Here is a 16,755-nt window from a genome sequence, read left to right as displayed (position 1 = left end):
TGCCGACCACGGCATGGCGGACGCAATGTCAACTCCCCCACGCACCCAAATCGTCCTCGACCTGATCGACCGGATGTAGCGGGTGCTCTCAGGCCGGGGTCTGACCCCCAGGAGGCCAGTCGCCTGCAGAGGCTGTACAGGCACAGCAGAAAGCGTGCCTTTAGGGTGGTCCTCGGGAAAGCTGAGGATAGATATTCTGGTGGGAGAGAATCCGTGGAGCCTTTTTTCTCCCGGGTCTTGTCCGCCAAGAATGTCGACCCAGTTGTCATATCCCGGGAGTTCTCCAAATGTGTCATCTACTGATGAGGCTCGTGCAGAGGAGGAGGCGTTAAGTGTGCCCGTTGGTCAGAGAGAGATCTCTGCCCGACTTGGGCTCATGAGTAACTCTGCCCCAGGACCGGACCGTGTTGAGTACCAGCACCTGAAGCGGATGGATGGGGCGTGTCGCGTGCCATTGGAAATTTTTAACCGATGTCTGCGCTCGCTCCATATCCCAGCTTCATGGAAGCAGGCCACCACGGTCCTGATCCACAAGAAAGGGGACAGCGGGGACCCAGAGAATTTTCGGCCGATTGCCCTCCAGAATTGCCTCGACAAGCTATTTATGGCGGTTCTGGCTGATCGGCTTCATGGCTGGGCGCTCTGGCATGGGCGTCCGCAGAAAAAAAAAATGCAGGGGGGGGCAATGTTATCCTGAGATTGCCGTGTGAAGTGTGAAGACATCTTTTTGCGAAGATTACTGTAAATAACAGAACAAAATGTTAATTCTTCAGAGAGAAGACACACGATTGATCGAATGTCATGATATTTGGCGTGGAAGATAGTGTTTTTTCGTTCATTACCTTCGCAAACTTTGTTGCGAAGGTTATGTTTTGATCGGTGTGTATTTATTTATTTATTTATTTATTTATTTGTGAATGTGTGTTTGTTTGTTTATTTGTTTGTTTGTTGTTCGCATAACTCCAAAAGTATTGAACTGAATCACACCAAATTTGGTGGGATGATTCGTTATTATCCGAGGACCATTTGATTAGATTTTGGGAGCGATCGGGTCAAAGGTCAAGGTCATGAAAAGGTCAAAATCATCTTTTTACCATAGCGCGGTCAATTTGTATCCAATTTGCATGCAACTTATGTCAAAATGTTCAGAATTCAATGCCCCATCTTGTGATATGTGACATGACTAATGACGTTATAACCCTTATTAGCGGTTGGGATTCAAAGGTCAGGGGGAGGGGGGTCACGACATTGCAAAATGTGCGGTTTTAGTCATAACACGGTCAATTCTTATCCGATTTGCATGAAACAAACACCAGAATGTTGACTGTTCTGTTCCCCACACTCTAATACCAATTACAAAATGAAGAGTACAAAGGTCAAGGTCGAGGTCATGAAAAGGTCAAAATCGTCATTTTGCCATCGTGCGGTCGATTTTTATCCAATTTGCATGCAACCAATGCCAAAATGTTGTGAATTCAATGCCCAATCTTGTGATACACGATATGACACAATGACGTCATTACCTTTGTTATTTGTTAGCGTCAATGACGCCATTACCTGCTACGCCAGATTACATGGATCACTTTGGGAGGAAAACTTTTCCATGATCGAGTTGACGGAGAGTATGAGGCAGAAGGACGACAAGCAATTTGCAGATTTGCTCATGAGGGCCAGAACAGCTTCCTGCACAGATGATGACATCAAGCTACTGAAGACTCGAGTCGTCACTTCATCTGACCCTACCTGTCCTGCTGACGCCCTGCACATCTTTAAGACCAACAAAGATGTAGACAGCCACAACTTGTCACATATCAGGACATCACAGTCACGCATCTATGAAATCAAGGCCATTGACAAGAGAAAGGATGTCCAAACAGGCCAGCTGGATGTGGTGATGCCAACTAAATCAGACACTGGAGGACTCCGAGAAGTTGTCATGGTGACAGAGGGTGCACGAGTCATGGTCACGGTCAACATCAACGTGTCTGACGGATTAGCCAACGGTGTTTGTGGAACCGTCGTTGGGATTGAGACCACAGGAGATCAAGTGATCGTCATTCTCGTGAAGTTTGACAGTCCTCGTGTCGGCAAAGATGCTATCGCCCAGAGTCAGTACAGGCAACGATATCCTGACGCCGTTCCGATCATCAGGCAGGAGGTTCAGTTCTTTACAGGCAGAGGACAACAATCCGTGGAGGCGAGGCGAACCCAGTTTCCACTCACACCTGCCTGGGCCTGTACCATACACAAAGTCCAAGGAAAAACTCTTGAGCAAATTGTGGTTTCCATGGAAGGCAGAGGAAAATTTATGCCAGGCCAGGCATACGTCGCCATGAGCCATGTACGAACTTTGCAAGGACTGTTCTTTCTCGGGTTCGATGCGTGTCACATCCGCATCAATCCAGTCGTTGAGAAATGGATCGTTTGAACAACATTCCAAAGAGGGAACACCGCTTGGCGCATTACGAGACTGAGAACAGATGCATCAAGATTGGTTTCCTAAATGTCAGATCTCATCTTGAGCACTTGGACGACATGAAGAACGATCCAGCCATCAGAAAAATGTATGTTCTCTGTTTTGCATAGACATTTTTGCATGACGGCCAACGACTGGAACCGGAGAAACTGCTCAAGAATGGCGTGAAGTGCTTCCGAGCTGAGAGGCCCCTCGACCACGGAATTCACAGAGGCGGCATCTTGATGATGGCACCAGAGGGGATGATGCCAGCGAGTTTGGACACGCCAGCCACAGTACTTAAGCACAAAGGAATCTCTATCAAAACTCACCGAACGACAATCAACATCGTGACTGTGTACAGGCCTCCATCACAGAGTCCAACAATATTTAAAGACCGTCTTCAGCAACTGCTGACCACACTAAACACAGAAAACCTGACCGTCCTCCTCAGAGATTTTAACTTCGACTTACTCCACACCCCTGACCACGACATCCTCAAGCTGATGACTCACCACGGGTTCCGCCAGTGTGTGACTGGACCAACGACTGACCAAGGATCGCTGATGGACCACGTCGACGTCAATCACCGTCACCGTACACGTTGAGGTCGTGGTCACATATTACTCTGATCACGATATAATTTGTGTCTCTCTGGAAATGAAACTTTTTTTTTTTACAATTCATTTTTCTTCCATGTTTCGTGTTTTATTAAATGATGTATGTAGTTAGTTCAGACGAACTCTTATACGTCCTTTTCAGGCTAATATGTCCCTTTGGTTACCAGTTTGGGCATTGTACTTTTGCAGGATTAATTTTTGTATGAACCGTGCATTGTTAGTTTTTCAGTTGTTCTCAAATAATACAAAACAATTAACTGTTTAATTGTAAAATGAATGTTTGTTTGTTCACAATAAATAACTTATTGAGAAAAACAGAAACTCGTGTGTGCTAAATGCCCCTAAAATGCCAGAAAATAATTTATGTGACCAGTTGTCATCAGATTGACTTGACACCGACACCCAAAAAGGTCAGGGAGTTCATACAGAAATTGTACAATGTACGTGAATCAGTGTCAAACAGCAGGAAATTTAATGTTTTTAACCCATCATAACACATACGAGATGGCAGATGTGTTATGGGATTAAATACCCTCACAATCAACGTTTTTTTTTGGGGGGGGGGGCAAAATGTAGCGTTGGCGAAGGTATGCGCTCTATTGAGTGCCCGTTCTCATTCCTTCTGTGTTGCGGCTATTTATTTTATTTCAGCAACAAAACTCATGCGAATTTTCTACGTTGGATTTTATACAAAATAATCAAACTAAATGCTCTTGATTTGATTGTTATAGAGTCTGGGGAAGACCAGTGTATTAAATTTGTGTTATGTTAACCTCATTTTTCTTATTTTTCAGGAATGTGAAATGGATATCAGGAGGTTCTTTAAAAAACGTAAGTCTGATGACCGACAACAATCAAGACACCCCGGGTACATCGGAGACGCATGTTGAACCAGCAGAGCAGTGCAGAGGGGGACATCACGAGCAGTTACTCACAGCAACCAATCAGATGCCACCCCAAACACCACTTGCCTCATCATCTGGACATTGGATCATACGTCAAAACCACAGACCATTTGCCAATAATCGAAGATATGACCTCCTGATGAACACATACGTCCCACCAACTGATTACAGCTATCAGAACGATTCACAGGGCTCCCGCTGTTTCCGCCACACGTGGATAAACCAATATTCTCCATGGCTGGCCAACTCAAGTCACTTGAAAAGTGCTCTGTGCAAATACTGTGTGCTGTTCCCTCAACCAGTGCACCAAGGTCAAATGGGTGCGTTCATCGTGACTCCTTTTGTTAAATACAAAGACTTCAATGATTGCGCAAGGAAGCACATGCTTTACTCCTGGCACAAAGGCGCACTGCAAGATGCCAACAATTTCCTCACCACCGTGCAAAGGCCAGAGTTGACCATCGTGAGCCAGATGGACCGAGCAGTCAACAAAGCAGTCACTCAAAACCGAGAGAAACTGTTCCCCATACGATCCAGCATTCTGTTCTGCTGCAGCCATGACATTGCATTGAGGGGGGAGGAGAGTACATCGGGGAACCTCTGTGACCTACTGCGATTCAGGATAGAAGCAGGGGACACGGTCCTGAATGATCACATGGAGGGCGCAAGCAAAAATGTGAGATATACATCAGTTTGTGTACAGAACGAGCTGATAGTTCTCTCCGAAGAAGTAGTAAGAGACAACATTGTGAAAGCTGCAAATGAATCAAATGGATTCTCTATCATTGCAGATGAAACTGCTGACATATCAGGCACTGAGCAACTCTCCATTGGAGTACGATTTGTTGCGCTGCAGGAACAACGGAATGACTCAGCCACCATACGTGAGGAATTCCTTGGATTCATTCCACTGGAGAGGGTGGACACTGCAACAATTGCAGATACTATCATCGACCAAGCAAAAAAAATTGGTCTTAACCTCGACAAGCTCCACGGCCAAGGCTACGATGGATGCTCAACCATGGCAGGAAAAGACAATGGTGTACAGGCCCGTATCAGGAACACCTATCCCAAAGCTGTTTTCGTGCACTGCTCTTCACATCGACTGAATTTGGTGGTTCATGATCTGAATTCTGTCGAAGATGTGAGGAATACGACTGGAACTGTGAAATCTATCATTAAATTCTTCCGTGACAGTCCCAAGCGCAGGAGACTGGTTCCAAATATACCTTTGTTGTGTGAAACCAGATGGAGCGCAAAGTACAAAAGCATCCGCATCTTTTCAGAAAACTTGTGACATCTCTGCACACCTGGAGCAACTGGAGGCAAACCAGCATGAGTCACAGAGTACGCGTCAGACGGTGTATCAGCTGAGGTGTGCTGCAGGAACCAGTGTTCCTCATCTGTCTGAAGATCATTGCGAAGTACTCAGCGATGTTGGAGCCAGTGACCCAACAGCTGCAGGCAGTCGACATGGACATGATGGGAGTCCGAGATCACATCGACCTGTTGATGAAGGCTTTCCGAGCTCACCGGGATGGTGCAGACCGTGTGTTCTCCGAAGATGTCATCCCTGAGGTGAAAACCTTGGCAAAGACTTGACTATGCCTCGGCGATGCGCACGCCAAGTCCACCGGCCGAATGTAGGAGGTTCCATTGAGGAGTACTATCGCCGCACCATCTATGTCCCGTACATGGATTCCTTGATGCAGTCTCTGGAAAGTCGCTTTGGTGAAAGTAACACGCCATATTTTCACATTTTCGCACTACATCCGAGAGAAATGCAGCAAACAGAAAAAGATGAATTCAAGCACATCGTTTCATCTGTCAAAGAAATGTATGGCATTGACAACCTTGTAGAAAAAGCTCTAGCGTGGTATGACGTGCAGAAGCATAAGCCACTGGATGACAACTCTCTGGGTATGATCGAGCTGGTGAAGCAGACCACTCTGTTCCCTGCTGTGCGCAAGGCTATCCTCACGCACTGACTCTGCCTGCAACATCATGTAAAGTGGAAAGGTCCTTCAGCACACTGCGCAGTGTGAAGACCTGGTTAAGATCAACGATGAATGATAAACGTCTGTCCGGCCTCTGCATGCTAAGTGTCCACCGCGACAAAGTGAACAGCCAGAAGACCGAGCTAATGAACAGGGTCATTGACAATTTCGGAAGAGATCCCCGACGGCTCCAATTCCTGTTCCAAGAGTAGTAACCTGCTCTAATTGAATGAACTGTTCAGAAATGTTTATGTTATTTTATTCATTTTGTATTTTCCATGTAATTTTTTCAAATTTTTGATTTTCCGGGAGGGGGGCAAATGCCCCCCCTTGCCCCTCCCTGCGGACGCCCATGCGCTCCGCCATTCAAAGCTGAGTGAGGCCCAGAAGTGCTCTCGGCACAGTGAAGGCTGCTTCGAGCACTCTTTTTTGGTAAATACCATCATGAGGAACGCCAGGCGTAACCAGAAGAATATTTTTGTTGCCTGGTTGGACCTTCGTAATGCGTTTGGGAGTGTTCCACATGGAGCTATCTTTGCCGCACTGGACACGATGGGCGCGTCTGCGCAGCTGATCGACCTGCTTCGGGATGTCTATACTGGTGCCTCCACAACCTTTAATACGGATGATGGCCCAATTCGCGAGGTCCCTATACAGTCAGGGGTGAAGTAGGGATGCCCCATATCACCGATCCTGTTCAACCTCACGATTGAATTGATTGTGCGCAAGGTGCAGGCTTCTGCTGCAGCCGGAGGTCACGGTATCAAAACTCATAGGCAGCCGGTGTCTATATTGGCATATGCTGATGACTTGGTTGTCCTGAGGACCAGGGAGGGTCTTTCGACCCTTCTTGAAGTGGCCTCTGTTAATGCCGATGTATTACAACTGAAGTTTAAGCCTGCGAAGTGCCCCTCTCTATCATTTTTCTGTCGGGGGGGGGGGGGGGTCGGTGATGTGTCATTCTCGATTCAGGATCGAATTGTTCCAGCTTTAAGTAGCGAGGAGAATTATCGCTACCTCGGGACCCCCATCGGTGTGTATAGAGATGATGAGGATGTCTGCTCATTTGTTACCAACATGATGGCGGATGTCCTCAGAATTAAACAATCATTGCAAGCACCATGGCAGAAATTGGATGCAATTCAGACCTTTGTTCAGCCCTGCCTCTTTCGCATTGCGCGCGGGAGAGACGACCAAAAAGCAAGTGAATAGGCTGATATCTGCGGTGGTCAGTGTGGCGAAGGAGATCTGCCAGATCCGGTCCGCGCTTCTAACAATTCCATTTTCGCGGGCCGGGATGTTGGCGGATTAGGGCTCCAACACCCGGTGTCGGAGGCAGACATCCAAAACTGTCGTTTCGACGGTGCAAATGCTGTCCTCAAGTGACCTTTCTTTACGCGGCATTACCACGCAGCAGCTCTTGTTGGTCGTCCACCGGACGATCCACCGTGTTCCCGTTGAGTCGGACGTGGATAAGTTCCTGTCTGGCTCGATGGAAGGGCCATTGGCGAACTCTGGGTACAGCGGCCAAATTTCCACGCTCTGGTCTCGGGTGAGGTCCGCGACGCGACGGTTGAATGTGACTGTCCGTCGCGCCCTTTCGGGGGAGCCCGTGGTGACCCTGGGCCATTCCCGGAGTGTAGCTCGAAAGACGTGTGTTCTGCACTTCAGGAATGGACCAGGGAGAAGTTTGCACAGCGGTTACTCGGCCTCCCGGACCAGGGAAAGGTGGCCGCTGCGCTGAAAACGGATCTGTTTGCCAATGGTTCCTTATGGATTCGTAGTGGTTCCTTTATGCGCTTCTGTGATTGGAGGTTTGTGCATCGGGCAAGGCTGAACTGTGTCCCGACTAATGCTGTGACCCATCGGTGCAATCCCGCTGCCCCCCCAGGGGTGCCGACGGTGTTGCTATCCCCGGGAGACTCTGGCACACATTGTTGACCATTGTCCCCCGGGTATGGTACCCATTCGCCACCGACACAACATGATCCAGAGTCGCCTGGTCAAGGCCATTCGTCATGGGGACGTATATGTTGACCAACATGTTCCAGGTGATCCCTCCCCACATGAAAGACCAGACATCACTGTGGTGGAGGGAAATAAAATCACAATTGTTGACATTGCTGTCCCCTTTGACAATGGTTCTGATGCCCTTGCCACTTGCGCAGTTGCAAAGAGGGAAAAGTATGAAGGACTGCGTAAAGCATTGGTGGCTAAGGGCAAGGATGTCCAGGTGCTTGGGTTCATAGTGGGGGCACTGGGATCGTGGTTCCCGAGTAATGAGTCGGCCCTGAACCGGTTGGGAATCTCCCGGAAGCTGATGCGTTGGCTTTGTTGTATTGATGCTATAAGTGGATCCCGGGATATTTACATTGAGCATATGTCGGGCCATCGTCAGTATGTGGAGGTCTGAGGTTGGTACTTCCCCATTTCCCTTCCTCCCTCCCCCCCACCCCATTTTTTTTTGTACGGTGTGGATGATTCCCATGCTTGTCAAAGTGAATGGATCTTGCCAAACAGACGAAAAGTGCAAATTTCTATTTTTGGACTGGTCCCCCTTGTTTTTATGGCCTGGTGCCCTCAACTCGTCCTTGGGGGTTGTGTTCTTTTTATTTTGACATCACCCCAGGGGCCTCTTTCTATTCTTTTTCTGATTCTAACGGTGTGGAGGAATTTTATCCTCAGTGTCTATTCTCTTTTAACTTTTTTAATTTTGGTCTTTTAAATAAATCTGTTCTTATCAGTTTAATTGTTGTTTCTGTGGTTTTTGTTGTTGTTGTCTTGGGTGAATGTTGTGTAATTTAATTTTATTTTTCTTTTTTCTTTTTCCTCTTCCACCATTGTTTCGCGGTACAGTGTGGTGGACGTCCTACCCTGGGAACAGGTTTTTGAATTATTGTGAATTTTTTCTTTTGATTCTAACATTTTGAACACAGATTCCCAATGGAAGAGGATGGACCGAGGCCAGGTCGGCGAGGTGGAGGTGCTGCTCGAGATGTGGAGACGTTCCCCTGTGAGTACTGCAGTTAAAAACCTTGCGACGCTCACGGGGTGGCGTCGACACATCGCCCTTATGCACCGGCTGGTCACCGAGGAGGCCAACGCCCCCGTCGGCCCCCAGACCCAGGTATTTTTGTACCCGCTTTCCAACCATTGGCCTTGTTCACTGTGCCGCGAGACTTTTTTTTACCCAAGAGACCCCACAACGACATCAGAAGCGGTTTCATGCCGGGATCGCTTTTATATGCTCTCGGCGAGACCTGGAATACGATACGGCAAGGAAGGCGGCGCACCATTTCAAAATCCATCGGAAAGAGAACAGAGTTCGCCCTCCGTTGCCGGTATCGCTGGGCCTTCAGGTTACCGATTGCCGAGACGACAGCTGGCTGAGGCTATCGCCGATTCTAGACGGGTGCCCCAAGTTCTTACAACGACATACCAGGTCCGGCCGTCCCGCCCGAGAGCTATGGCTCTGAGGACGGGGCGACCGGCCCGAGTATTGTAAATGTGAGTGGAATCGGTGTTGGTGAGCGGCGGTCGTTCCAGAGGTCCTGGTCAGCATTTTTGGGTTGCCCCTCTGGAGGGCAGGCTGATCTGATACTGGAGTCTTGCCGGGTCTCAGAGCCCCCAGTGGGTGTCCCCCTCTTGGAACAACAAATAGTTGCCTGCAATGAGTCTCCGGTGCTGCCAGTCACCGAGGGTTCCCCTGCCGGGGTTATCCCCCGATGTGATGCGGAGATATCCCGGGTTCTCGACCGCTTGGTATCGGCTATTCTCGAGGCCCCTGAGGAGCCCCCTTTCAAAGAAGCCTGTGACAGTTTTCTGCAGGCGGCAGGAACTGGGGCTGGGGGTGGATTGAGCGGTTGTGTTGATGGGGTGAGGCGCGGCGATGGAGCGGGGGCGCTTGAACCCGCGGGTGCGGCGGAGGCTACGGCCCCGCACCCCCCCCCCCCCTTTTGGCCAACCGGCCTTATGCTCCCTCGCCTCGACGCGGCGCATCCCTGGCTCCACGGCCTGTCCCCCCCCCCCCATGCTGGTCGACACTGGCCCCAGTTTCCCTGAGTATTGGACTGGACAGTTGAGGAATGCGGTGTTGTGGGAGGAGTTTGAAATTGTCTGCGAGGCGTTCGCCAGTGCCCGGGTTGACCGTTGTCGACCACGGAGAGGCGGACGCAACGCAGACGCCCCCACACACCCAGCTCGTCCCCGACCTGACCGGCCAAATACGGCCGGTACTCACAGGCCGGGGTATGACACCCAGGAGGCCAGTCACCTGAAGAAGCTGTACAGGCACATTAGAAAAGCATGCCTTTAGGGTGGTCCTCGGGAAAGCTGCGGACAGATATTCTGGCGGGAGAGAATCCGCAGAGGCTTTTTTCTCCCAGGTTTTCTCCTCAAAAATGTCGACCCAGTTGTCATTTCCCGGGAGTTCGACAAATATGTCTTCCACCGATGAGGCTCGTGTAGAGGGGGCGGCGTTGAGTGCACCCATTGGTAAGAAAGAAATCTGACAGAGTTGGGCGCATGAGTAACTCCGCCCCGGGCCCGGACCGTGATGAGTACCAGCACCTGAAGCGGATGGACGGAGCATGCCGCATGACACTAGAAATCTTCAATCGATGTCTGCGCACGCTCCGTGCGTGACCCAGAGGGGGACACCAGTGACCCAGATAATTTTCGGCCAATTGCCCTCCAGAGTTGTCTCTACAAACTATTTCTGGTGGTCCTGGCTGATCGGCTCCGTTGCTGGGCGCTCAGGCATTCCATGCTGAGTGAGGCCCAGAAGTGCTGTCGGCCCAGTGAAGGCTGCTTCGAACACTTTTTTGTTGAATGCCGTTATGAAGGACGACAGGCAGAACCAGAAGAATATTTTTGTCGCCTGGCTGGACCTTCGTAACGCATTCGGGGGTGTTGCACATGGAGCTATTTTTTCCACACTGGGCACGATGGGTGCTCCCTCGCCTCGACCCGTGCTGATTTTGGACGGGTGTCTCGAGTCACAACGGACGTTCCTGCCCCGGACTGAGGGCAGGTCGGCAAGGTGGAGGTGCAACTCGCAATGTGGAGACGTTCCCCTGCGAATACTACGGTTAACATCTCGCCACACTTGCAGGGTGGCGTCGACACCGCCCGTATGCGATGTGGTCGGAGGATTGTGAATGAGTTTGTGAACCGGGCGTATGCACCGGGTGGTCGTGATGTGGAGACTTTTTGTCGGAAGGGAGTCAGGGTCGGTGATATGTCATTTTCGATTCAGGGTCAGCTCATGCCAGCTTTGAGTGGCGAGGAGCATTATGGGTACCTTGGAACCCCCATCGGTGTGTACCGAGATGATGAGGACGTCTGTTCGTTGGTTACCAACATGATGGCGGATGTCCTCAAAATTAAACAATCTTTGTTGGCACCATGGCAGAAGTTGGATGCCATATGTATATTCTGAGAGTGAACCATATGGACATTTTGGTGATAAAATTGTCATCACAGAGATCAATGGGAAGAAAAACATTGATATTTCGACAGAAGGCTGCCTCAATCATCAGTGACTTTTTTTTTCATCAATCCAAGACTTCTGATCATGAGGTTGAAAAGCTTCGGTTCATCGAGACCACGCTGAAACTGATAAAGACTGACATAAAGTCAGTTGTTCAAAGTAAGAATATTTACCCTCCCACCATTGAAATGTCTTCTCTTGATATGACAAGTGCATTCTTTCCAAACTTTTTGCAACATTTCTTGGACAGTCTTTTGGTCGGAAAGAAGAAAGATCTCAAAGTACGAAGGGGATCTTCCATTGGACAAGCTTTAATGCAGGCAACTACACCCAGAGTTCTTATAGCTCCACTGCGGTTCGGACTTGGTGTGGAACTGCACTCGCACTTGGCTTCTCGTTTTCTTGCAGACACATTGTATAAGCATCATGGCTTTTGCAGTTCATATACTGAAATTCAGAAGTATGAAATATGTGCTGCTACTTAGCGTGGGAGAGATATACCAGGTTACATCCCAGGCCATTTCATAGAGTATGCAGCGGATAACGTGGACCACAATGTGCGAACCCAAGATGGTAGCGGTACATTTCACGGCATGGGTATAGTTGCCAACATCACCCCAAAGGTTGCCAGCGGATCCATTATAAAACGGGTAACTGTGACCGTACGTGATACAGCCGAAGTGGGAAAGATTGATATTCGACATGACGTGGCCCCAACAAATGGAGTGAAAAAGCTTGAGTACAAGAAAATCATGTTATCAGGGATACAATCACAAGAAGAAATGGCAAATGTCGATCTTTTGTGGAAAATGACCTTTCCAGTTAGACCTTGGAGACCAGCCTGGTCATGTTTTATGCAAGTGATCGCTAAAGGTGACCATCCTGGCGTATCATCGGTAGGGCTGCTGCCAATGATCGACATGGACCCGGTTGACTTGACATGTTGATGCTCGACCTTGTGTTTAATCATTCAAATCGGTACAAGGTTACTCCTGTGATAACCTTCGATCAACCACTCTGGTGGAAGGCAACCACCATCTTGGAAAATGAAAAGGAGGGAAGTCCACTCCAATCAATTATACTGAGGCTCGGAGGTTTCCACACGCTCATGAGCTACTTGGGTTGCATCGGCCATTTGATGGAGGGATCTGGATTAAAGGAAACTCTGGAACATGTGTTCACCAGCAACACTAACTCACATCATGAGTGGCAAAGCTGTTGCCAGGGCTTTGAGGGGACATTTCCTTGTGGATACTGCCCTCCACGCAATCCTGCTGGCAGATTCACTTGGCTTCAAAATTAATTCAGGTTCGAAGTTGCCTTCAGAGACCGAGGATGAATGCGATGCTGATGAAGAATTTGAAGACGAGGAATCTTTGCCCTCAGTGGTTTTCGATGGAGCCCAAGACGAGGAATCGACTGATGAGGAACAAGGGGTACCAGATATCATGGAGAATGTTGCAAAGATGCTTGACCAACTGATTGCAGGAGAGATATCCTTGTCAGAGGTGGACTAATCACCAACATTGAAAACAATGCAAGCCTTGATTTCTAATGCAACTGACACACCCAAAGAAAAAATGAACACTTGTCAGCTGTGGACGATGTACACGAAGATGGTTGACATGTGACATGTGAACTTGAGACCAGAAATGAGACACTTTGCAATCAGTTCAAAGATGGACTTCATGTTGTGCGCAGGTCTGATGGATTCTGGGCTGGGTTGTCTCCTGACTTGGTAATAGAACAGGTTCTCATGCGAAGCCTCAAAACAACAGGTGGTCGAACCAGAGGACGAGGAATGACAGAAACGCAAAGGAATGTGTGGTGCATGTCGAGTCCTGTTAGTGCAGAAGTGAACCAAGCTGTGCAGCAGCTGACCTCTAACATTTGCTCCCAGTGAGCAACACAAAGACCTGTCCACAGCCCGTCAGAAGTAGGATTCTGCCGATGTGAACAAACCGATTCAATTCCTTCAGGACAAGAATCCATTCGATAAGGAAAGTAGTCTAAGGAATGTAGTGACTGGTGTAATTGCAGCCGAGAAAGTGAATGCGACTCAGGCCAAAGAGGTTGGGGATAGCATTCTGGATGGAATGTTTGGGGAAAAAACAGGAGGACAAACTCAATGAAGCCTTAAGTCATGAACTGTGTGGGTTCCCTGCAGCTCTCTTTGAAAGACGAGATGTTCTCTTAAAGGCCACTAAGCCAGTGCTGGCAGATGCCATCTGGGAATGAGCACCCGCCATCTCTGACGAAGACCAAGAACAACTTGAATCCAGCCATATTAAACATGTCATCAACGGAGGTGCTTTGCTGCACAGGATCCTTTGGGAGAAGAGACAGACATGATGCCATCTGTCAAAGATATGCTACATACGTAATGCGGATATACAAACAGCCCACCGTGATCTTTGATGGATATGACTGTGGGCCAGCGCCAAAGGATGGCACCCAATCCAGACGAATTAGATCAGGAGCAGTCAGAGATGTCCATGTCTCACCGGGTATGCAACTCAACATGAAGAAAGACTACTTTTTGGCCAGCAAAACCAATAAACAGAAGTTCATGAACATGCTGAGTCGTTCTCTGGAGAAATCCGGCTGCGAAGTGCGCCAGGCAGATGGCGATGCTGACATAGTTATTGTGGCACATGCTCTGAAGTCTGCTGAGACATGTGACACCATCGTTGTTGGGGATGATCCAGACTTGATGATACTTTTGGCCATCATGCCACAAGCAACCACAAGAAACTTTACTTCCATCCAGAGGCAAAATCCAGACAACAGCAAAGGAACATGGACATTCAGAAAGTAAGACCAGCGCTGGGAGATCAGGTGTGTCGTGACTTGTTGTTTGCCCATGCCATGCGAGGTTGTGACACAACTTCAGATCGTTTGGTTTTGGGAAAGCCGTGGGGTTGAAACTGATCCAGACGAATGAGACTTTCATCGAGCAGGCAAAGATCTTTAACAGATCAGGATGCACAGAATGAAGTCGCTGCCGCTGGAGAAAAAGCTATCCTGTGTTTATACAAGACAACTGCCAAGATCGATGATTTAAACCACAGGTTCCCAACCGGGGGGAAATTTCCCCCAGGGGGGAAATTTGGGTGTTTCAGGGGGAAAGTCTAGTCTGGAATTAAAATTCTGGAAATTATCAGAAAATAGTTAGAAAATAATTTCCAGTAATAGCCTTCTGTTCTTCTCTTCTCAGGAGTACCAGTTTCCTGAACTTTACCCGCTTTCATTCTTATGTTTTAGTTTGTTCTTTTCTATTACATGTCTTAATATGATCTCTCTTGTTCTTTTCAGGTCCGCAAGTGATCATGTCGAAAAAACGGATATATTCAGAAGCATATCTCGACTTCGGTTTTACGTTCGTTGTGAATAACGGGGAACATCTGCCACAATGTGTCATCTGCACAAAGACCTTGGGGAATGGTAGCATGAAGCCATTCCAGATGAAGCAACACCTTCAAGGATGCCATCCCGAACTACAGAACAAGGATCGTGAATACTTCAAGCTGAAACTAAATTATCTGAAGAAGATGAGACTGGACTCAACTGGAACGTTTCATCAGCAAACGGACGCTATTGCGAAAGCGTCATACGAAGTCTCGTACAAGATTGCGAGGGAGAAGAAACCACACACAATTGGTGAAACATTGGTGAAGCCCTGTATGCTGCAGTGTGTGAAGTTGGTCCTTGGTGAGGCTGCCCACAACAAGATGACCCAGATTTCCCTTTCAAACAACACCATTCGGTCACGGATCAATGATATGGCTGAGAGCATCAAGAACCAAGTTGTTCAGAAGGTTCGAGGGTCACAGTTTTTTTTTTTTTCGATTCAACTCGACGAATCGACAGATGTTGCGAATCTGTCCCAGCTGTTGGTCTTTCTTCGTTATACCACCGAAAAAGGAATTGCAGAAGAATTCCTCTTCTGCAAACCTCTCCAGACCACGACCAAAGCTCAGGATGTGATGGACCTTATCAATGACTTTTTCGAAGACAGCAACATCAGCTGGGAGTCTCTGGTTGGGGTGTGCACGGATGGTGCCCCAGCCATGCTCGGCTCTCGATCGGGGTTCGTCACGCTCGTCAAGCAAAAGAATCCGGCAGTGGAATCGACACACTGTCTGATCCACAAAGAGGCGCTTGCTTCGAGAACTCTCCCCAAGAACTTCAAGCAGCATCTCGAGACTGTCATCAAAGTCGTCAACTTTATCAAGGGTTCCGCTCTGAACACTCGGCTGTTCCGTCGGCTCTGTGAAGGCATGGAAGCCGACCACGAATCGTTGCCGTTTCATACTCAGGTGAGGTGGCTCTCAAAGGGAAACATGTTGCAGCGAGTCCTGGAATTGTTTGATGAGGTGGGAGCCTTCCTTCGGGCCCAAGAGAATGTTGTGCTTCTGGAGGCGTTGAAGGGTGAGTTTTTCCATGTGCGGCTGTCCTACTTGTCCGATATTTTCAGTGCATTGAACGAGCTCAACAGGAAACTGCAAGGCAAAGGGACCAACATTCTTTTTCAGTCGGACAAGATCAGAGCTTTCGTGGCTAAACTGGAACTGTGGAAGAAAAGAGTGGGGAGTGGAAGTTTTTCCTTATTCCTCGCTCTGAACGAATGTGTGGAGGATATGGAGGATGGTCTGCCTGATCCAATCGCCGAGGATATCAAACAACACCTCGAAGGCTTGGAGGAAGAATTCAAGTATTACTTCCTGGGGATCACAAACGAGAGTAACAAGAACAAGCTTATCAGAGACCCATTTCAGAGGAACGTTGATGATGTGCCAGAAGCGTGGCAGGAAGAGTTCCTGGACTTGAAAAATGACTCTACAGCGAAGGATGCCTTCCAGAATATGGAACTGGAAGAGCTTTGGACCCAACTCCGAGGAACCTACCCGCTTCTTGCGACTAATGCTCTGCGGATATTGGTCCAGTTTTCTTCCACCTACCTGTGTGAGACAGGATTTTCGGCACTGGTACACCTCAAAACAAAGGCACGCAACAAGTGGGAGGTGGAGGCGGATCTTCGCTGTGCGCTCTCCATAACTCCCCCAGACATTGAAGGACTCGTGAACGGCAAACAATGCCAGAAGTCACACTAAAATGCTGTGTTCATATTCAATACAATTTAATGTTTGCTGTGTTAGTGCATTTGAAAAATAAATTAGTAAATAGTCTCAGTGTGTTTTAACTGTTCTTTCTCTCATTCACATGAAGGGGGAAATCTGGATGGTTGAATTGGGTGCAGGGGTAAATGACAGAAAAAAGGTTGGGA

General features: G+C 48.5%; 2 protein-coding genes across 6 annotated transcripts in view; one reads left to right on the top strand and one right to left on the bottom strand.

The window, feature by feature from the left end:
* The window catches only part of LOC147018492 (uncharacterized), a 261,256-nt gene that overhangs the window by 211,698 nt on the left and 32,803 nt on the right, over nt 1-16,755 (bottom strand). The window lies entirely within an intron of this gene.
* On the top strand, nt 8,914-16,597 carry LOC147018493 (protein FAM200C-like). The gene is made up of 2 exons (XM_085898206.1): nt 8,914-8,990; nt 14,784-16,597. Exons 1-2 carry the CDS (start codon nt 8,921-8,923, stop codon nt 16,580-16,582), a joined length of 1,869 nt encoding a protein of 622 aa, XP_085754332.1. The 5' UTR covers nt 8,914-8,920; the 3' UTR covers nt 16,583-16,597.

Source organism: Eptatretus burgeri, chromosome 10, assembly GCF_056783735.1.
Source record: "Eptatretus burgeri isolate ZD-2024b chromosome 10, Ebu_testis_v1, whole genome shotgun sequence".
NCBI lineage: Eukaryota > Metazoa > Chordata > Myxini > Myxiniformes > Myxinidae > Eptatretus > Eptatretus burgeri.
Note: the sequence above shows the minus strand (reverse complement) of the source record. Positions and strands in the feature narration are given on the sequence as shown.